Here is a 20,356-nt window from a genome sequence, read left to right as displayed (position 1 = left end):
TCACGTCATGTCATCACAAAAAGAAATATACAAGAGGAAGATAAAGGAATTAGGAATCATAGATCCATATGAAGCACCACAAGTTATTTTTACAGGCAATAAATGTGTAGAAAAACTTCCTGACATTGAGTTCGGTGACATTTACAGCTACCTTATTCCCATCACGCTACACCGGAGCTTCATTAAAAGCATACACAAGCTTAGCAGGCTATCGGTATCAAAGCATCGCTCGGGCATGATAGAAGAATAGATGAATATTTCGCGACGAGCTGTATTATCACCAGTGGTTTAGCATTTTCTATTCCGTCAAGATGGCTGCTCCAAATGGCGTGACGTCACGCGGGACGTCCCTATAGGGTCCAATATTTTTTTTCCCCACTGACAAATAAATACACTTTCTTCTTGATGGTGAGAAAATGATGACAGAATAAAAGAATTTGGGTAAACAATCCCTTTAACTAGATTCACTTCACTAGATTCTACATTGAATTAAGGAGTGTCCGACCACAGCATGTGGCCTCGGCTTTTAAGTTCAAGCCCCCATGAGTTAGAAAGGTGATCTGTCTGACTTCATGAGCAGAATTATACAGCCTCACACCGCTCTATCAACTGTCCTTGATCTTACATAAGAAACAGGGGCCTTCAGCCCGAGACGAGTGAATATAATCTCATCTCTCGAAACATTAAGTACCCTGATAATATACAGACATACACGTTCGGTAGAGCTTATGCATGGATGATTGATATGCAAACACACTGGTGCAGAAAACTAGCATATGTGCCAGCCCAGACAGTTGCCAAGATATGGATCCTCAGATGGCAACCAGTGAGAACAGCATGGACATAAATATCACAGCGTCAGTGAGAAAGATACATTGTGCGTAATTCCACCGCAGTGAAACAGTCGTAAATAAAACTGCACGGTTCGTGGTTTATAATACTCTAGGTGAGAGATCAAACAGACGAGAGCAGTAGCGTGAAACAGACTGAGCAACGCTTATATGAAGGTTTATTTCTGTTTGTTAAAAAAGACAGTGGGGAGTCACGTTTGAACTGCAGAGGTGGTCCTTTCAATTCAGAAGCCCAACAGAGGGAAGCAAATAGAGGACCAGGATGTTAATAAAATAGAAATGCATGATGATTCAATGACATACCATCACTGTTATGCACTATTCTGATAGGAAGGACACTGGCCTGGTTGGATGATTGATTATAAACAGATTGGCCTTGCTTGGAGTATAAAACAGTATAAAGGCAGTGTCTGTTTAGTTTTTTTGTTGGATACAGCTACATGTTTTGTGTTATGAAGAGACATTCAAACATGGGCGTATTCTGTCCCTTGTTGGCCCCGTTAATGCCATTCTTTCCTGACAAAACCCAACAGTGTGTATTCAACAGACAATTTCTTATTCTCGCAGTCTCGCTCATCTCAAACACAGAACCATTGTGTCTCGATAATTCACTGACCACCCCCTGGTCAGGGTCAATGACACCTAAAGCACTAGGACTGTATCTTGTTTTATGATACACACACAGAACAGTAAATATCTGTTGTGACAGACACCCTTGTGCCCAGGCACATTTGTCTGAAACCCCTTTTATTCTCTTACAATTACTAGTTGTGCATTTCCCTGCTCCTTTATTTGCTGTCAGCAAGGTTAATGAAATATTTAATTTGTGCAGAGTTCTGGAAAGATGTCCTAGATTATATGAGCTATCTGTTTTAACTTTCACTTGCATTATGAATTATTCCAGCAAGGCATTATAAACACATTTAAATTGTGAATTATATCAGATGTTAATTTAGTTTTTTGATATAATTTGTCACTTGAAGTGTCTTAACCCTGTAGTCAGGATTTAATTTTATTGGTAACACTTAACAATAAGGTTCATTAGTTAATGCATTAACTAACATGAACTAACAATGAGCAATACATTTGTTACAGTATTTATTTATCTTTGTTAATGTTAATTAATAAAAACAGTTGTTCATTGTTTGTTTGTTAGTTCACAGTGCATTAACTAATGTTTTTTTGTAAAATGTCTCATATTTTGAGAATACTTAAAAAAACTTTTTTGTTTGTTTGTTTGTTTTTTTATACTTAGGCTATATAGTTTTTTTTTTTTGGTTATATCATTGGTTTCTAAAGCATTTTTAAAATATACTGCTATGTTACCTGTGTGCACCGCAATGTTGTAAAATGTTGTGAAAAATTTGTAAATATATTTGATGCTTTTTTGGACATCATTTCATGCACATTTCCAGCATTGTTTGCATCAGTTAAGCACTGGTTTAATCTGTTTACCCTGAAACACCCTGTCTCGCCTTTTCAGCTTTACCTCATTTCACTTTGTCATTTTCTTATACATTCATCTGAATTTGAATGACTACTTTATCAACCTAGCTAATAGCCCTCAGCCTAATATCTTTTGCCTATACCTCTAGATTACATCACCATTTAATTACGTCCAAATGTTCACAGAATTCCACTGTCTGATGTGAGGTCAGATAACAGGTCGTTAATCAAAGTGTTTAGCTTGGCTTTTACAGAACCAGTTCTCAATTTTTTATATATTTTTCCCCTAGATGAAATGCCATATCTGCACCCCGACCTGGTAAACTTCACTGCTAGATTACAAAGGAAACTTCTTGAGTGTAGACCATTTCCTGAATGAATACAGCATTACAACATGTCTTTCTGTCTCACTGATCTTTGAAGGTGATAACATCCATTACTTGTAATGGCATGTTGAGACAAGTGTAGCCTATTTAATGGAAGTGTTGTCTTCTTTGAAGACAAATGTTTATATTTAAACATTTTATCTGTGTTCATTGGAATTTATTGTTTTCTCTCTCCAGATTTGTGCGGTGTGTTTGGAGGAATTCAAGCAGAAAGATGAGTTGGGAATCTGCCCGTGTAAACATGCCTTTCACAGAAAGTGAGTGCCCTGGCATATGTTGCTTTCTAAAATAGGAAAATGTCTGCACCCCTAGCAGCTCCAAACTAAGTTTTGCAGTCTGATTCTATTCTAATAACATCATAATTTGAGGTTGGATTACCTGTTTGACGAACAGTGGCAGACAGGTCGTGTTGGACACTTGAAAAAGGCATTCTGATTCTGCTAGTGGCATAGATGACATCAATTATGCCCCCTTAAAACATTAACCTAAATACAAATTTGCAATGTTACATGCCATGGTTTCAAGAGTGCTGGATAACTGTGCTCTGAAATTGATCTAGTTGAAATGTGTCTGACTCACCCATCTTCTCATTCGCCCCTTTTTGAAACATTTGCACTGGGCTGTATGTCAGTAAATGCCAAAGTAAATGTCAGAGTATTGCTTGGACACTTATCAGAGGGGTTGGGAGCTCTTTGTTCTTTTTAAACATTTCAACATTTTAGTTTGCCTCTCTAGGAACCAGGGACGTGTAGAAAGTTCCTCAGGGGCAGGGGCTCAAATGTAAAAAAGGGGCATATATATATATATATATATATATATATATATATATATATATATATATATATATATATATATACTTTGCATCACAGAAATAAATTATATTAAAAATTCAAATAGAAAAACATTATTTTAAATTGTAAGGATAATATAAATACTGTATAAAACACTATATACGCATAATACTATATACAAATAGTAATGTGTGTGCACATTTTTGACCAGTAGTACTGTACTATTATACTATTGCTGCAAAATGATCAAAAATGTTAAAATAATAAAGTCAACCTACGTTGTTGTCAGCCTACACTTCACATAATAGGCCTGTAGGCCTGGGTTTCATTTAACAAACTATGATAGTTTCATCAAATGGTAAACGGTGTATCAATATAGACTAAATACAAGTGACTTGAATTCTATACTTACCATTAATGCTGGCTTTGTGCAGTGCTTTGTAGTCAATTAATATCCATTAGTTCAACAATGCAGATTCAGATCAGATCGTAAATTTGTCTGTCCATGTAATTTTCAAACGATTTATTTATAAATGACCGGAAAATTAACGCTCCACTTCACATTGTCCAATGAAATTTTAACTTGTTGTGCCAGATGACGATTGGTCGGTGATTTATATATGACAAACAGGCTTCAATTAATTATGTAATATTTAAAAAATATGTGATATGAGGATTTTTAATTGAATCGACACACTACCTTTTATTATATATATATATTTTAAAAAAGTTGAAAAATTGTTTGGTTTATTTTTTTCCTGCCGTCGAGCCATATACTCACTGAGGCTACGTTTACACGTGGGCGGCTATTTTCATAAACGGACATTTCACCCTCTCCGTTTTCAAAAATAAAATCGTGCACACCTGTCAGTTTTCAGAAAAGTGTTTGTTTACTCAAACCCGTGTCTATGTGCCGTCAAGAGCATGCCAAACCTGTAGGTGGCAGTGTACTGGCTCTTCGTATTGGAGGGAGGAGAAATTGTTGCAAAATTGCTGACCTCCGAGCACTCATTCGTCTCTGCTCCTCGACATAATAGAGCAGCTGTATTTGCAAATGCAAACAGGTGAAAAGAGTTTGCACCAACATAAATGTGACTGCTACTCTGAATGCATCCATAATCACCATAGCCAAATGAAAATGTAAACATAGGTCACACTTTTGACGCAGGTGTAAGTTCTGTCGCATATGTGACGTCGGCTGCCTAAAACAGTTTACATGCAAACGTGCAAACAAAGTTTTCCAAAATCTCCACTCTGGCCGGAGTTTTTTGAAAGAATCGTTTTCAGAGGCGAATTCTCCGTTTGCGTGTAAACGAAGGGCACAAACAAAGGGAAATGTCTCTGTTTTTCAAAATAACCATGCACGTGTAAACGGTGCCTCAAAGAACCATATTTGGCTCGAGAGCATTGGTTCCCGAGCAGACTGTGGGATACCTACGTTTACACTAGTGCATTTTCATTTTAAAACGCATAACTTTTGCTACGGTTATGCCTGCCGTCCACACACTACTCCGGAGTTTTAGACCCTCCATCATATATATATTAAATGCTATATAATTATATTTATTTATTATTATTAACTGTTAATAATTAATATTAGTAATATTAATAGTTAATAATTTTATGCAACAATTTTATGCATTAGAAGCTCGTAGTGTCATAGTTATCCCAAAAGGGTGCCAGCTGATGAAAATTAATAGACACTACATGAAACCTAATATAATGTGACACTACGTCATGATGCATATCATTTGCAAGTCACGCTGTATGATGTTAGCTATGAGTTGCAGCAGATTATTCCTATTAAGAATCCCCATACAATTTATCTCATATTTTCTTACCACACGATTCTGTAGAGGAGTAAAAAGTATACTAAAACTAAATGCATTTGAACTATTAGTAAAGGACAGAATACAAACAGTTTGTATGTACTATGTATGCATTGATTTTCAGCAGGGTTTTCCTCAATCAGCATGGTTCAATATATATATATAAGCAGTGTTGGGCATGTTACTTTAAAAATGTAATTAGTTATATAGTTACTAGTTACTTCTCACAAATAGTAACTGAGTTAGTAACTGAATTACATCATTATAAAAGTAACTAATTAACAGGGAAAGTAACTATTGAGTTATTTTTTGTTTTGTTTTTATGTTCAAATGTGTCATACAACTTGGATCCCCCCAATATTAAATATGTTCAAATGAAAGAAATGGACACTAAATAGAATAAATTGTTATTATAAAACATTGTACACTAATCTACACTATTTTAATGTTGCTATGGGACAATATGAGAGACACCTATTAAATTCAATATATTATTGTAAATATTTTCATTACTATAGTGGATAAATAGATGGTTTAGAACTTTTTAATATTTATTGCACAGACTACAACTGGCCAACAAATAAGTCTAAAAATTAATTATGCTTCTTAAGAAATGTACCCAAAATGAATAAAATGCACTCTTTGTAGTGCAAATTAAAATGATAAAACTGTCACACAACTTCACAACTGGTAGACGTCCTCACAAAAATAAACAATATAACAAGAAGTGCTCTCAATATAATACTGAACAATGTGCCAAAATAAATAATAATAATAATATAATATTTTGGGGGTTTATTTTTATAACCTACAGAGAACGTCATCATCAGAGTTTATTTAAGCCAAATTCTAGGCGTGTTTGCCGCATGCGTTCACAACCGGTCAAACAAAGATGTTTTCTGGGAACGTTTCCTGCAGGTTATTTTTGGGTTTTATTTTATAACTTGAACAGAACCTTCTCAGAACGTTCCCTGCAGGTTATTTTTGGGTTTTATTTTATAACCTGAACAGAACCTTCTCAGAACGTTCCCTGCAGGTTATTTTTAGATTTTATTTTTATAACCATGTAAACTAATTAAAACGTTGCACAGGGTGTCCGCGCGGTAGTAAAAAGAATCTACCAAAATTAAGGCCCTTGAAAGGTAGTAAAAGGTAACAAACGCAATTTGACTTGGTAGTACATTTTTCATCACCACCTCAATATATGAGTTTACATTTTTTTGCTTAATATTTGTGTCTCCATGTTTTAACTTCATCTAGCATAGTTTAAAAATATATACGGTGCTAACAGGACCTGAGTGAGTCGGAGTTGATAGCAATGCCTATCAGCGAGTAGGGCTCGAAATTCGGCGCGGGTATTGCGCATAATTTTAATCATTCCCGCAGGTCTGCCATTTATAATGCGGGAAATTCCCGCAAACATTGTTTCACTTTAGCATGTAGGTTGTATTAGTAAATGAATCCACACAGATTATAAAATCAAATCAGTCATTTAAAACTGTCTGCGAGACGCAATTTCACAAACAGCGTGAGATTTAGCGGTGCTGCGTCTTCTCTCTCGTCTCAGGCGGCCATAATACACTCTCGCGTTTCGGGAGTCGTGATAGACGGAATTGTCACTTGCATAATCGGGCCAGCATTGCATCATGAGTAACTAAAGTTTACTATTTGCATGTCTTTTTAAGTCTTACGAGTTTAAACATTCACGCGACTTTAAACTCTTCGGTTCTTGCGCGCTGTCTGAGAGGTGTTTTTTTCTCTGCACACATACATTGAGTAAAGCCGCCTCACAAACAGCTCGCGGGTTACAAAAGTTATTTTTCGTGGATTATATCGCTTTAACAGTCAAAACCATGCGAAAATCATGTCAATTTCGGTCTTGGTGATATCCTGAGTCTAAACACAGTCGGTTATGTCTTAAATAAGCATAAATCGCACGTGACCGTATAATGAAAACAGGATCCGTGCACTAGCTCTTAAAGGGCCAGCAGCCATATGTGTCTGTCATTAATTTGGTAGTCAAAACAACAAAACAAATAGCTTTCATAGCCTATGTATTTAATTTAGTCAGGACTAAAATACTACCCAGTGTTATTTTACATTTGTGTCTACACACACACACACACACACACACACACACACACACACACACACACACACACACACACACACACACACACACACACTCCAGAGAAAAAACGTTGCAGGTCCAATGGCTGAGAGAGAGCCTACTCGGATGGAAACCGCTTCAGTGAGCTCAATTATAGTAACGCTGCATTTTACTGTCAGTACGGCGTTGTAACAGGGGAAACAGTCATTCGTTTGATTACTCGTTACTGAAAAAAATTATATTGTTTATTTATTACACCGTTATTCCCATCACTGTATAAGGTTGCATAATGATTATTATGGACTGTTATTGAAATACAGATAGAGAAAAGAAACTTTCTCTTATGTTATACCTCAGTCAAATCCCTAAAAATCCCAACATCCAGGCTGTCAGTGGTTAAATGTAGACTTCTGTATCATAGATCTGTTTGTGTACCTGATGGGACCAACACGGCCTAAAATAGAACTGTGCTTACAGTGAATAATTCATCAGAGAAATGCCAACATCTCACTCAGACTAACCCGAGATTCAGTCTCACATTCCACATGGGCTTCCTGCAAGGAGACGCCCAGCTTCGCCAACACAGCCAGCCATGAGATATCAAATGAGATCACTTTTGACTTGCTACCAGTATTAGTTTGGGTTAGTGGAGCCTGTTTGTAGTGGCCAGTTTCACGTACCCTGCTGTGATCTGGGAAATTTTAAGCATAATGTTATCTAGTTTGCCTTTCATCTTCCACATTGTCTCTGTGTCTCTCTCAGGTGCCTTATCAAATGGCTGGAGGTGAGGAAGGTATGCCCGCTGTGCAACATGCCCGTCTTACAGCTGGCGCAGCAGCAGAGCATGTCCGAGCCTGTGCCCCCAACACCGCAGCCTCTGCCCGGGGTGGAGAACCTAGTGTAGCCCCTCCTCTTTCTCCTAAAAATATGACCACCACTACCTTCACACTCCCTCCTGTACAGGTACACGCTCATATCCAAGGACAGACCGCAGGATTTGTGCCCGGAGCCACGGTGACCTGTGACCTGCATATGTTCCTTTTCTGCCTTGGTGGCTTTATAACGAATTTTTTTCCAAATTACAATAATAGATGATTTACTCCATCCGTCTTATTTGGGTTTAGCTTTTTTTTCCTGTGGGATACTGAAGAAGAATTAAGTTTACATGGCCAAGCCATGTTTAAAGTAACCGTTCCACACCAAAGCACTTTTTTTGAGGACACCAGTGAGAGGCAAAAAATACAAGGACTAAAAAAAAACATTACATTAAAAACAAAAAAACTACTTTTTTAACAGTTTTTTTTTTAACAAGCACTTTACACTAAACTCAAACTTAGTTGCTTGTGGTAGTAGCAAGATCTTGTTTTATATTTTATGATTTTTTTTTTTTTTTTAGTTGATGTACACAGAGCCACAGAGCAAACCATTGGTATTATTTTCATTAGAGAGGGTTATGTTTATACTGTATATTAAAGGGACAGCAGCTCTCCAATATGTATATGTTTGTTTGTTTGTTTGTTTGTGTTGTGACGGTCGGTAGAATGGCTGTATTCGTAGATACGGTTCGCTGCGACCTTTAGCTGGTGCCCAAAACAAATGTGAATGCAGAGTTTGTGTTATTAAGGTCAGGATGTGACCTAGCAGTATTTGATCTGTGTTCTGTGGACGCCTTTATATTTGACATGCTTTTTTAACTGAGGACTGTGTTTAATACACACAAACACCCACACACACACGTCTGTAGCTTTGGGTTCAAGGCTGTATTTGATGAGAATTTTAAAGTAACCAAAAAGGCTAAGGGCAAAAGAAAAAAACACTATTGTCACTCTTAGGGTGTGTTCACACTTGGCATGTTTGGTTCGATTAAAATGAATCGTGGTGCGATTGCACTGTTAGTGCAGTTCACTAACAAGTGTGAACGCATGCCATCCGGACCCTGGTGCGCACCAAACAAGCGGACCGAAACCGCTGAAGAGATGGGTCTCGGTCTGCTTCCAACTGAACTTTGGTGCGGTTCGAATGAAATATGAACGCAACACGGATCAAAGACATGTAAACGAACCAAAAACGGGACATTTCACAAGATAAATGCTTAAGCATACCAGTTTTTTCTCGTCATAGTCGCGATGTTGCCAATCCCAGTTCGGTACAAGCATCAGAACCGCTTCTCCTCGCAGCAGATATTCATTTATGTGTGTGACGGAGGGATTCCTGCCGCTGTCCTTTAAGCATTTATAAGCGCTTCACGAGTTACCAGCTGATTAAAAAAAACATAAAATGCAGGCTACGCACATACAACGAGCGCATTTATCCCAGCAAACAGAATTGTTTTGGATGTTCGGTAAGTTCCATCGTGAAATATACACAATAAAAGCCTACCAGTTAGGTTGTGAATGTATCGCTATGCCTTTAGGATCGGTGTTTAAATGCCAATGTGAATGCTAAGCGGACCAGAACTAAAGTTTAGTGTTGGTAATGTTGGTCTGGACCAAACAAACCAAGCGAACACCCTTAAACTTGATCAGATATTCTAAATAATTAAGATTTTCCCACCCAGTCTAAATAACATGACAATTATATACAGTAAATAATACCTTTAATTTTATAAGGAACTTGCAGACCCCCTGCAGTGTATGATGTCGGCCCACACTTTGGGAACTGCTGTCATGAACCCAGGAGGTTTCTGTAGAAACTGTTCGTAGTTGAAGCATTAGTCAGTTTCAGGCTTCATTCCCCATCCACACAGTCTTTTTTTCTGCTGCAGAGTTCTGCAGATGTGTTATAGAGTTAATGGAAATAGTTGCAAATTAAAACCAAACCAAATTTAAACTCAACAAAATGTCCCAAAGGTGTTGTTTTGTCTTTCATGAATTATTATTGCATAAATCGCCCAGGTTTTATGCCCCAGGTACTGTTGGGATGGATTATTTTTCCTTAGTTATCACATATCTCCCATGAAAGCTGTGGCTCTATGCAAAGCAGCAAGTGTGTGTGTGTGTGTGTGTGTGTGTGTATATACTGGCTCTCATATTGTGCTACATAGCTTCCTGAAAATATACTTGGCTTCAAGCCCTAGATCTGTCTCCAACAAATATTAATAAACGTAATGCTGCTCGAGTGAGGCAAAATCAACTAGAACGCTACAGAAATCAAACTTAGATCTGACCAGAAGTCCTCAGTACAGACCCAGCTGATATACACAGTCTAGTTTAGTATCATTCCAGCATCTTTCAGCATGTCAGTGAATCAGTCCAACACTTTGTAACACAGAATCCTTAGCCATTAAGATCAATGAGTAGCAGGGTCGATGCAGTCAGCAGGATGGGGCGTTCTGGCTCTTTCTTGCTCTATATTCTTCTTCTTCTTTTTCATCTTACTAACCTCCTAGGGTCAGGCTGGGTCTCTGTGCCCTCCATGTTAAGGCAGTCTAGAAAAATATGTATAATAAGGACTGGCCACAACTCTAGAAATGATGCCAAATGTAGAAACATTTTGTTGCCGAGTAGAATTATATGACACGATGCTTTATATAAACCCAGACTAAATCTGCATTGGTTTTATTTAAAGTGCTGTCTGGCCATGGATTAAATGTTGTAGTTCATTTTCAAGCAAACTGCCCATTGTGCCCAACATGTTCTGCGGTGTGTATTTGTGTTTTTGAAAGGCTAGATTCAGACTGTGAATTAAGTTAAGTTTATTTAATGAGATTTTATTTTTTATTTATTTCTTAATTTGTTTTCCTGCATTTGCTGAGTGTGTGAAGAATCTCTTGTGCATATTATCTAAAAAGACAAAAATATAAAAAATATAAAAAATGAGGCTTTTTTTTTTTTTTTTTTACTTCTTTTGGTTTGCTCTGGTACTTTGTCTTAACTAAGTGTAAAACGCTGAGGATTTCCTTTAGATTTGTAATTCCTTATCATGGACAAACAGCATTAAATTGTGAGTCCTAAATTAGGATCTCTCCTTCATCTCTTTGGCGTTTGTAACACGGCAGGTCTTAAAGTGTCACTCTGATCACGAATGTATACATATAGAGAGCTGTGGTTCAACTGTGTCATTATAATGTGAAAGTAGTTGATTGTGTCTAAAAATCGAGTTGCGTCGCTGCACTTTTCATATTCTTGCATTTTGGTAGTATTGGTGCCTCTCCATCGAGGCAGAACTGAAATGGGGCAAAATAAATATTGTCTTATTTATTGTGTGCTAAGATTTAAAACCCGTAACAGTTCAATAGTATGTTCTAACTGCTCTAATTTAGTGATAATGAAGATTAGGCAAAGAAAGGCTTTTTTTTTACATTGTTTAAAGCAATTTCAAAATCCAAAATCGCTCTGAAAACATATCTAGAAAGTAAAATTAGCACGTTTATTCAGGAGGTAGTCCTCAAGCAGATTGGGAATGTTAAGTGATGGGTTACATTTTTGCTCAGCATATTCAAACTAATGTTTGTTTGTTTTTACTGATCATTACTGAGAGTGCCATATCTGGTTGACCAATTGTATTTTGAAAAGACAAAATTAGGATTTTCAGTTGCAACTTTACAACTTGTGTTTGTTCCCGGCAGGCTTTTTAGACTAGAAGATGACATTTTATTGTGAAAAAAGATTGTTGGAAAGAGATTGGCAGTATTTCTGTTGCAAAGTAGCAGTTATGTCATAGAATGTGGTCAAGGCACATAATGTAATTCAAACTTTTTTTTTGATACATGATTACTATCAAAACTAAACTGCCAATTTATCCACTGTTCCAAAGTCATTGTGAACCACCATGAAACTTCCTCCTTCCCCACACCATTCTTTTGCTTCATTCTGAGATGACCTAATATTGCCCCACCCCTCACCATTGTGACCTCACAGATGTAAACATATAAGCCCCGCCCCTTCCCAACACAGTCTTGTTTTAACACTGCTAATGTTTGTGAATCTCACAAACATGTTTGTATAAGTAAGAATTCTGCAGCAGAATATTTTCTGTATAGTATTTGTAAACTATATTTTTGTATATTTAATCAACATTTTGAAGAAAATAAAATAAAAAATGCAAAGATGCTTTTTTTTTGTTGCTAATTTTGTGTTATATTCATTAAAATATGTTGCATGTGACTGACTTGAATTGTAAATAAAGTTGCCAAGTTTTTGAAATAAAGAATATTTGTTGTCTTTAAGTTTGAAGAACACATTTCTTCAAGATCTGCACTGTAGCATTACAATAAATGTAGATTGGGGGATAGTGGGGTAAGCTGTGCCACCTTTTTACAAATTGTATTTCTTGGTAAATTTATTCTTACCAATTTATTTCAACGCACCCTTCTCTCTGAAGTTTAGCCAACAGGATACATATATATATATATATATATATATATCGTAATCAGATTACAGTTACTTTTTGTATTGATTACATGTTATTCTCACAATGGCTGTCAATTATTCATAATTCTCATAATTCATGATTCTCCCTATTACTACTTTATCTTTTAAAATTTCCTTTCTAATACAGCCTACTGCTTATAAACGCTTAGAAGGTCTTCCAGGTTTGTGGAATCGCACACACAGACCAGCCACAAGTCATGTGCCTATATCGCTGAAAACAGAGACCCACACAGCAACACCCACGCAGGTCACAAGATGTGCATTTTATCTTTTTAGTAATTGTTTTATTTTGATTTATTTACAATTATTTTTTTTATGATTTAATTAAAAGCTTTTAATTTCCATTTCTTTTCATTCACCCTCTGCTGTTTCATCACGATCCCCAGTCTGGGAAACCCTGACACAATGTAATATTTAATGCAATTCATGTTTTTGAAAGAATTGAATATATTTTCTTTCTGTTTGTATCTTTATATCAATATGACAATATGTACAATATTATCCTATTCAAATCAAAATGAGTTACAGTAGGTCAAAAGAAGGCCTAATCTAAGAGTACAGTAATCAAAAAGTAGTCCAATTATGCACCTTAATTGTGTAATGTATTGGATTTTATTAACGTTATTAACTACAATTTTTGTCATGTAATTTGGAATCAGTAACCGACTACATTTGTAAGTAATCTACTCAGCACTATATATCTCGCACACGTTCACACATCACTTGAGGATATGCAAGAAACATCTGGTCCTATTCTGCGTTCTGAAGCTTAATGTGTGCAGTAGCCTACCTTATATGATCATGAGAAAAAAAGATCAGACTGGTTAGAAAATAATCAGATTGTAGGCCTATTCCTCACCCCAATAGCCTATAATTGTTACAAAAAGACCCCTTGCTGTGTGGTTGCAACTTTTGCACTGGCAAGCACCCCTCACATTTTTTTCTGAAAATGTAAGTAGGCCTATGTAGTTACTAAATTGAGTAAACTCTCTGTCCAAAAGGCCAATAACTTGGTATGTTTATTCTACACTCCAGCCATACTGACCCACTAACTTCACTCTCATGGTGTTTATCACGTGCTCATCAAACACAACAATTCCATCAGATAAGCCGACAGAACAAGAGATTGTCTGTACAGTACACAAATAAATACATGCAGTATCAGTTTCTTTTCTAAGTGGAAATTCCTCCTTAGAACTTGTATCTGTATCACACACAAAAACATCAACAGGCACTAAACTCAACCCTGATGTGAGTGATAAAACAAGGTTTATATGTAAACAGTCATGTAGCTATATTACACTAGGTGTAATAACCCTGAAGCATTTACTAAAACAATTCGAAATGACACTGAAGTCTACAGACCACATTTTCTGTTTGCCTAAACTGTGCACTACTGGCCTCTGGTGGACACTGCACATGTGGCTGTCTAGATTTTAAATAAGAATGCGCATGCATTACAAATAAAAACAGGACAATACACAATAATGCTCAGAACACGAATAAAATGTGAAACATTTATTATATTTGGACCAGCTCATTGTCGACAAAAGTACTTAATCTCTTGTCGCAATCATTTGTAAAAATTTTGTTTTACCCTTGTATATTAAGAGTGAATTTACAAAGTCTGTACTTATAACAACCGGAAATCGGTGCCAAAAGTAAATAAATACAAATTAAATTGGTAACACTTTAAGGTTTCATTTGTTAACATTAGTTAACTACTTTAGATAACACAAACTAACAATGAAAAATGCTTTTCAAGTTAATGCTCATTTCAAAATGTACTAATATAGGCCTACATAAAATTAAATTCAAAAGTTATATCTGTTAATATTATTACATGGATCTGAGCTAACATGAACAAACAATTTTTATTAACTAACGTTCACCATGAATCATATAGCCTACTGTAGCAAATGTTACACATTGTTAAACTTAAAACATAAAACATGTTCAACCTAAAACATGTAAACAATTTGGATATAGACTAAAAGCATCTTCATCTAACAATAAAAAAAAAAAGTATCTTTCTTCTAGCCTGGTCATCCCACACCCCATCCAGTAGATACAGGCCTCCCAGACAGCAATTATTATTATTAAATATTATTAAAAATGTTCTCTTCCATAGGCATTCTTGTCTTTACATATCATTTTGAAAGTTTTTAAGAATAGACAGATTCGTTGTTAATAAAAACCTATCGCATCATACCTGGTTTGGAAATGTCAACATTGAGTCCTAAATTGAAGCACAATTGTTTTAAATCAAATAACACCAAAAAAAATGTTTTCATGCTAATGGATACAATGAAAACATGCAGTAGTATTTCAAGCTAACTCATCAGACAAAATGCTTTTCTATAAGGCACAGAAGATTACTGCCCGCCTGAGTTCATAACTGAGGGCAGGACCATGGGAAATCTGCAACTGTGGTAACTGGGAATACTCCTGTTCACAATGGTGTGTGGACGCTTTCCAGAAAGCAATGAGAATGTGTTACCTGTTGTGTTTACTAGAACTCTGTTCATCAAAAATATTTGAACCTACATGTGTGCATCCATTATTGAAGACTAGGGGTCATTAACTACCATAAGAAAAAAAAAAAATAATCCACACCTTCACACATTATATCAAAATACGTACCTGATGTGGGCCAACACTATGTTGCTGTCTGGGGGACCAGGCTCCTGGGATGATATACGAGAGACACACTGAAGATAATGTTTAACTTTTTTTTTTCTCTGTACATCAAAAACTCCTTTCAAGAATATTGAAGCCACATTTTTTAAAACGCAGTGCAGCTGCACAGCATACACAGATGAGCAACTAGCGCAGTCATTGGCTGTGCTGCAGCAACTGCACGAACCTATGGCGAGGCGGCTCAGACGCGCAAACCAATCAGTCCGCTTCACGCCCTAGCACGTCAGAGCCCGCCAGAAAGGTTATAAAACCTCATAAATGTGGACGGCGAGGCCCAGCCGGCCGCCGCACAGATATCTTCAATGGGTATTCCACTTGACCAAGCCCAAGACGAGGCCATACCTTTCATGGAATGAGCTTGACGCCTAAGGGGCAATGAAGGCCCTTAGACTCATAAGCCAGCGCGATTGCATCAACTTTGCTTTGAGACGGTGGGCCCATTTGTGCGGTATTGTACATGTAAATCGCCCACTCTCTGACTGAAGCTAGCGCCCAGTAAGAGAGCGGTTTTGAGCGAGAGATGCTTCAGGTCCGCAGACCGAAGCTGGTCAAATGGGGCACCCTTCATTGCTTCCAGGACCGCGGAGAGGTCCCAGATCGGCACAGAGGGGGGTCGCGGAGGGTTTAGCCTCCTTGCCCCTTTAAGAAAGCGCACAATGAGGTCGTTTCTTTCTAGAGATTGTCCGGTCACAAGAGCGTGAGATGCTGGTATGTCCGCCACATATACTTTGAACGTGGAGCTCTTGCAAAAAGGCGAGTACACTTGGTACTTCGCACGAGTAGGGGTCCAGGCTCCGTGCTGCGCACCAGCCAGAGATCACCACCCATTTCTGAGCGTAGAGGTGCCTGGTCGAAGGCGCACTTGCTTCAGTGATGGTTTTCAGCACCCTATCCGGGAGACACCTGGGTACCCGTTGAGGGGCCAAACATGAAGGGCCCACAAGTCGGGACGGGGATGCCAGAATTTCCCGTTTGCCTGCGTGAGGAGATCTCTCCTCTGCGGTATTGGCCATGGGGCTGATTCCAGCAGTTGTGTCAACTCAGAGAACCATAACTGGGTCTTCCAGAGAGGGGCTATTAGTAGCACTGCACACTTGCTTTCCCTGATCCGTTCGATCACCTGTGGTAGCATCGTGACCGGAGGAAATGCATATAGCGGACGGCTTGGCCAGTCGTGGGCTAGCCCGTCCTTGCTCTTTGAGAAAAATGTTCGGCAACGAGCGTTGTCTTCTGAGGCGAAGAGGTCGACCTCTGCCTCACCGAAGATGCTCCATATCAGCTGAACCGTCTGCGGGTGAAGAGACCATTCCCCTGGGGGAACATTGTCTCTGGATAACATATCCGCACCATGGTTCTGAATGCCTGGCACATGCGCTTCTCTCAGCGAGCGCAGATTGTGCTGAGCCCATAGAATGAGACTCCTTGCCATGGCGTGCAGGTTGTTTGACCTGAGACTGCCTTGGCGATTTATGTAAGACACCACTGCCATGTTGTCCGTTCGGACCAGGACATGGTGGCCTTTTAGATATGGGAGAAAAGCTTTCAGTGATAGAGCAACCGCTCTCATCTCTAGACAGTTTATATGTAGGCGCTTCTCCGGGCTTGACCATAGGCCAGAGACGGGCCTGCTCTCGTAAAGGGCCCCCCAACCTAGGTTGGAGGCGTATTTCGAGATAACTTTTCTCCTTGAAACCACACCCATTCTCACGCCTGACTGACACCAGTCAGCTGCTTTCCAGGGAGCCAGGGCTTTGATACAGCTGTGGTTCGCTCTGATTTGAAAGTGGCCAAATCGCCACGCGTGAGCCGGTACTCTGAGTTTTAGCTAGCGCTGGAGAGGACGCATGTGCAGTAGTCTGAGCTGGAGTACTGATGATGCTGAGGCCATGAGACCCAACTTCCTCTGAAATTTCTTGAGAGGTGTGCAAGTGCTTGCTCTGAAAGATGGCGCTAGGCATTGAATGGTGAGCACGCGCTCTGACGTAAGGCGCGCTTTCATTTGTATAGAGTGTATCACTGTACCCAGGAAAGAAATACTCTGGCTGGGAGACAATGTGCTCTTGGAAGCATTGATCCTTAGACCCAGGCATTGTAAATGGCTGAGGAGCCAGGATATGTGAGTTATCAGCTGTTCCTCCGATTGTACTAAGCAGCCAATCGTCGAGGTAGTTTAACACTCGCACTCCCCGCTGTCTCAGAAAATAAGCATCTTTCAGATCCACTGAGAAAAACAATCCCCTGGGCACACAAGGATATGTCTGGTTGTCAGCATCCTGAATGGGCGATACGATACATAAGCGCTTTGTTCAGGTGTCTGAGGTCTAGGATGGGCCTGAGGCCGCCATCCTTTTTCGGAATGAGGAAGTAGCGGCTGTAAAAGCCTGACTCGCTATGTGAAAGAGGAACTGGTTCGACAGCTCCCTTTTCTAACAGTTTCGACATTTCGATGCAAAGGATGTGCGCCACATCTCTTCTCACTGTCGTTTCGACCACGGCACGAAAGCGCGGGGGTCTGCGAGCAAACTGTAGCGAATAGCCTCGTTTAATTATGTTCAGTACCCATACTGATATACCGGGGATGGCCTCACAGGCCTTGGCCCGCATAGCTAGGGGTTGAATGAGAACTGGGCATGAGCCGCTCTGTGACAGGGACCCGGTCGCCCAGCCGTCTTGCAGTGCTGTGTAAACGGCGCTTATGTGCAGGGGCGCGTGCTTTACAGCGGGCACACCTTTCAGCACAAGCTGGGGGGCGAATTGGTACTGTGGTGGCAGTGCTTATGTGTAGGGGTGCGTACTTCGTGGTGGGCACGTGCGCTACATTCACCTTTCCCGCGTGAGCTAGAGGAAAGTTTGATACTGTGGGAACAGTGTTTGTGTGCAGGGGTGCGTACTGTGTAGTGGGCACATGGCCTGCATTTATTGCATCCCCAGCATGAGCTGGAGGAAAGGTTAATACTGTGAGAACAGTGCTTTTGTGTAGGGCTGCATACTTCATAGTGGGCACGCGCACTACATTCATTACCTTTCCAGCTTGAGCTGGAGGAGAGGTTAATACTGTGGGAACAGTGCTTGTGTTTAGGGGTGCATACTTTATTGTGGGCACGTGACCTACATATGACACAGACAGAAAAGAGCTCAGGTCCAGACTCGTCCAAAGAGCGGAGAAGTTTGGCCTGAAAAACTTGGAGAACAGCCATGGTGTGAAGCGCCGAAGCAGCTTGGCCAGCGGCGGTGTATGCACGCCCAGCGAGAGCTGGTGCGGCAAGGCTTGGATGGATGCAATGCTTTAACTTTCCATCCAGTAGCGGTGGGCGGGCAGAGGTGTGCGGCCACCGCTTCCTCGAGGGGAGGAATCACCTCATAGCCTTTCTCCAGAGCGCCGTCTACAGTAGAGAGAGTCGAGGAGAAGGAGGGCTTTAAGCGAGCTGAGTGTGGCGCCTTCCACGACTTCATCAGCTCGTCGTGCACTTCTGGGAAGAAGGGGGCGGGTCTCTGCTGGGGGGCCTGCCGGTACCCCTGCAGGAACCACTCATCAAGCATGCTGCGCGTGGGATCAACGGGCGAAGACCACTCGAGCCCGAGGTCTTCAACGGCCTTGGTAAGCACACAGAGAAGTTCTGCGTCAATGCTCCTTCTCGCGCTGGATGTGTTGACGGTGCGGGGCCTGAAACGGAGCCCGCCGACTCGTCACATTCGGATGCAGCGATGGAAAGGCTGTCATCCTTCTCGTCCGATGCCCCAAAAGAGACGAGACCTGCCGCTCGCATAGAGGGGCGCTGGTCCGCCTGAGTAAACAGGACTGGCGAGGGAGTTTCTCTAGGAGAGAGCGAGGCATGCAGGGACTGGACCGCCGTGTGTTCGCTCGCATCCATCCGCTCAGGCATCCTTTGTGAACGGCGCTTCTTTTTGCGTGGCTCAAGCAAAGGGAGAGAGGCGGGAAGAGCGGGGTTGTCATCGGCGAATTCAGCCAGTCGAGCCCGCAGGGTGGGGAGATCCATCACGTCGCACTCAGGGCAGCCGCCCTTGGCGAGAGCAGCTTCCGCGTGGTCACGGCCCGGGCAGGAAGTGCAGAGTATGTGACGTTCTCCGCCGAAGAGAGGGCCTTGGCATGAGGCGCAGGTGGTGCGAGGCATTTGCAACAACGCCTCGGAAATATGCTCTATTAGAAGAGTGTGAACGCAACGGCGGGCACACTGAATAGATTAAATGGATATGGCACGCCGGATGGCAAAGCAGAACCACGGGCTGAAGCCGGTGTCCTCTAGGGCTGCGAAGCAGAAGGCTTGTTCCGCTGAAAGCTTGTCGACGGCGGCGAAGGCTTCTATCCAGAGATCAGCGAAGTGGAGTGTTCGCTGAAGGAGATAAAATCTGAGTTCCTTGGCAAAGAATGGGTGCTTATATAGCCATAAGCCAATGACCGCGCTAGTCGCTCATCTCATCTGTATATGCTGTGCAGCTGCACTGCGTTTTAAGAAATGAGGCTTCAATATTCTCGAGAAAAGGAGTTTTCCCATAGCAATACGAGAGACCTCTTGAAAGGGAACATCATAATGTGAGTATGTAGTATTTAATTATTACTTGATTGAATCATGTTTTTGGTTAATATTTCCTTTATTAGATCAAAATGTAGTGGAACATTATCTCCAGGAGCCTCATTCAAGTGGCCCTGAAGTCCAGCCATCTGCAACTCTTGTGCCGGTATCAGGCCAGCAGAATACTTGGCCAGGGAGGATTCGGCGCCGTCTATGAAGGCCAGGGACACGCTCGGAGGATTGCTTTGAGGTATCGTTATTTTACATATAATTGTTTAATCTCACTCTGTCCATTTCAAGTCCTCTTTGTGTCCACTTAACATGTTTAAACGCATTTGT

General features: G+C 40.3%; 1 protein-coding gene across 3 annotated transcripts in view; it reads left to right on the top strand.

The window, feature by feature from the left end:
• The window catches only part of rnf24 (ring finger protein 24), a 36,285-nt gene extending 23,721 nt beyond the window's left edge, over positions 1-12,564 (top strand). For all 3 annotated transcript variants that reach the window (XM_082164940.1, XM_082164941.1, XM_082164942.1), the window contains 2 exons: positions 2,861-2,940; positions 8,176-12,564. In XM_082164940.1, coding sequence (XP_082021066.1) covers positions 2,861-2,940; positions 8,176-8,317 — 222 coding nt within the window. In that variant the 3' untranslated portion in view covers positions 8,318-12,564. The remainder of the gene's footprint in view (positions 1-2,860; positions 2,941-8,175) is intronic.
• Positions 12,565-20,356: the final 7,792 nt, after the last annotated feature.

This window comes from Leuciscus leuciscus, assembly GCF_965113295.1.
Source record: "Leuciscus leuciscus genome assembly, chromosome: 3".
NCBI classification, from domain to species: domain Eukaryota; kingdom Metazoa; phylum Chordata; class Actinopteri; order Cypriniformes; family Leuciscidae; genus Leuciscus; species Leuciscus leuciscus.
The sequence above is the reverse complement of the archived record's forward strand: the minus strand, read 5'-3'. Positions and strand labels throughout refer to the sequence as shown.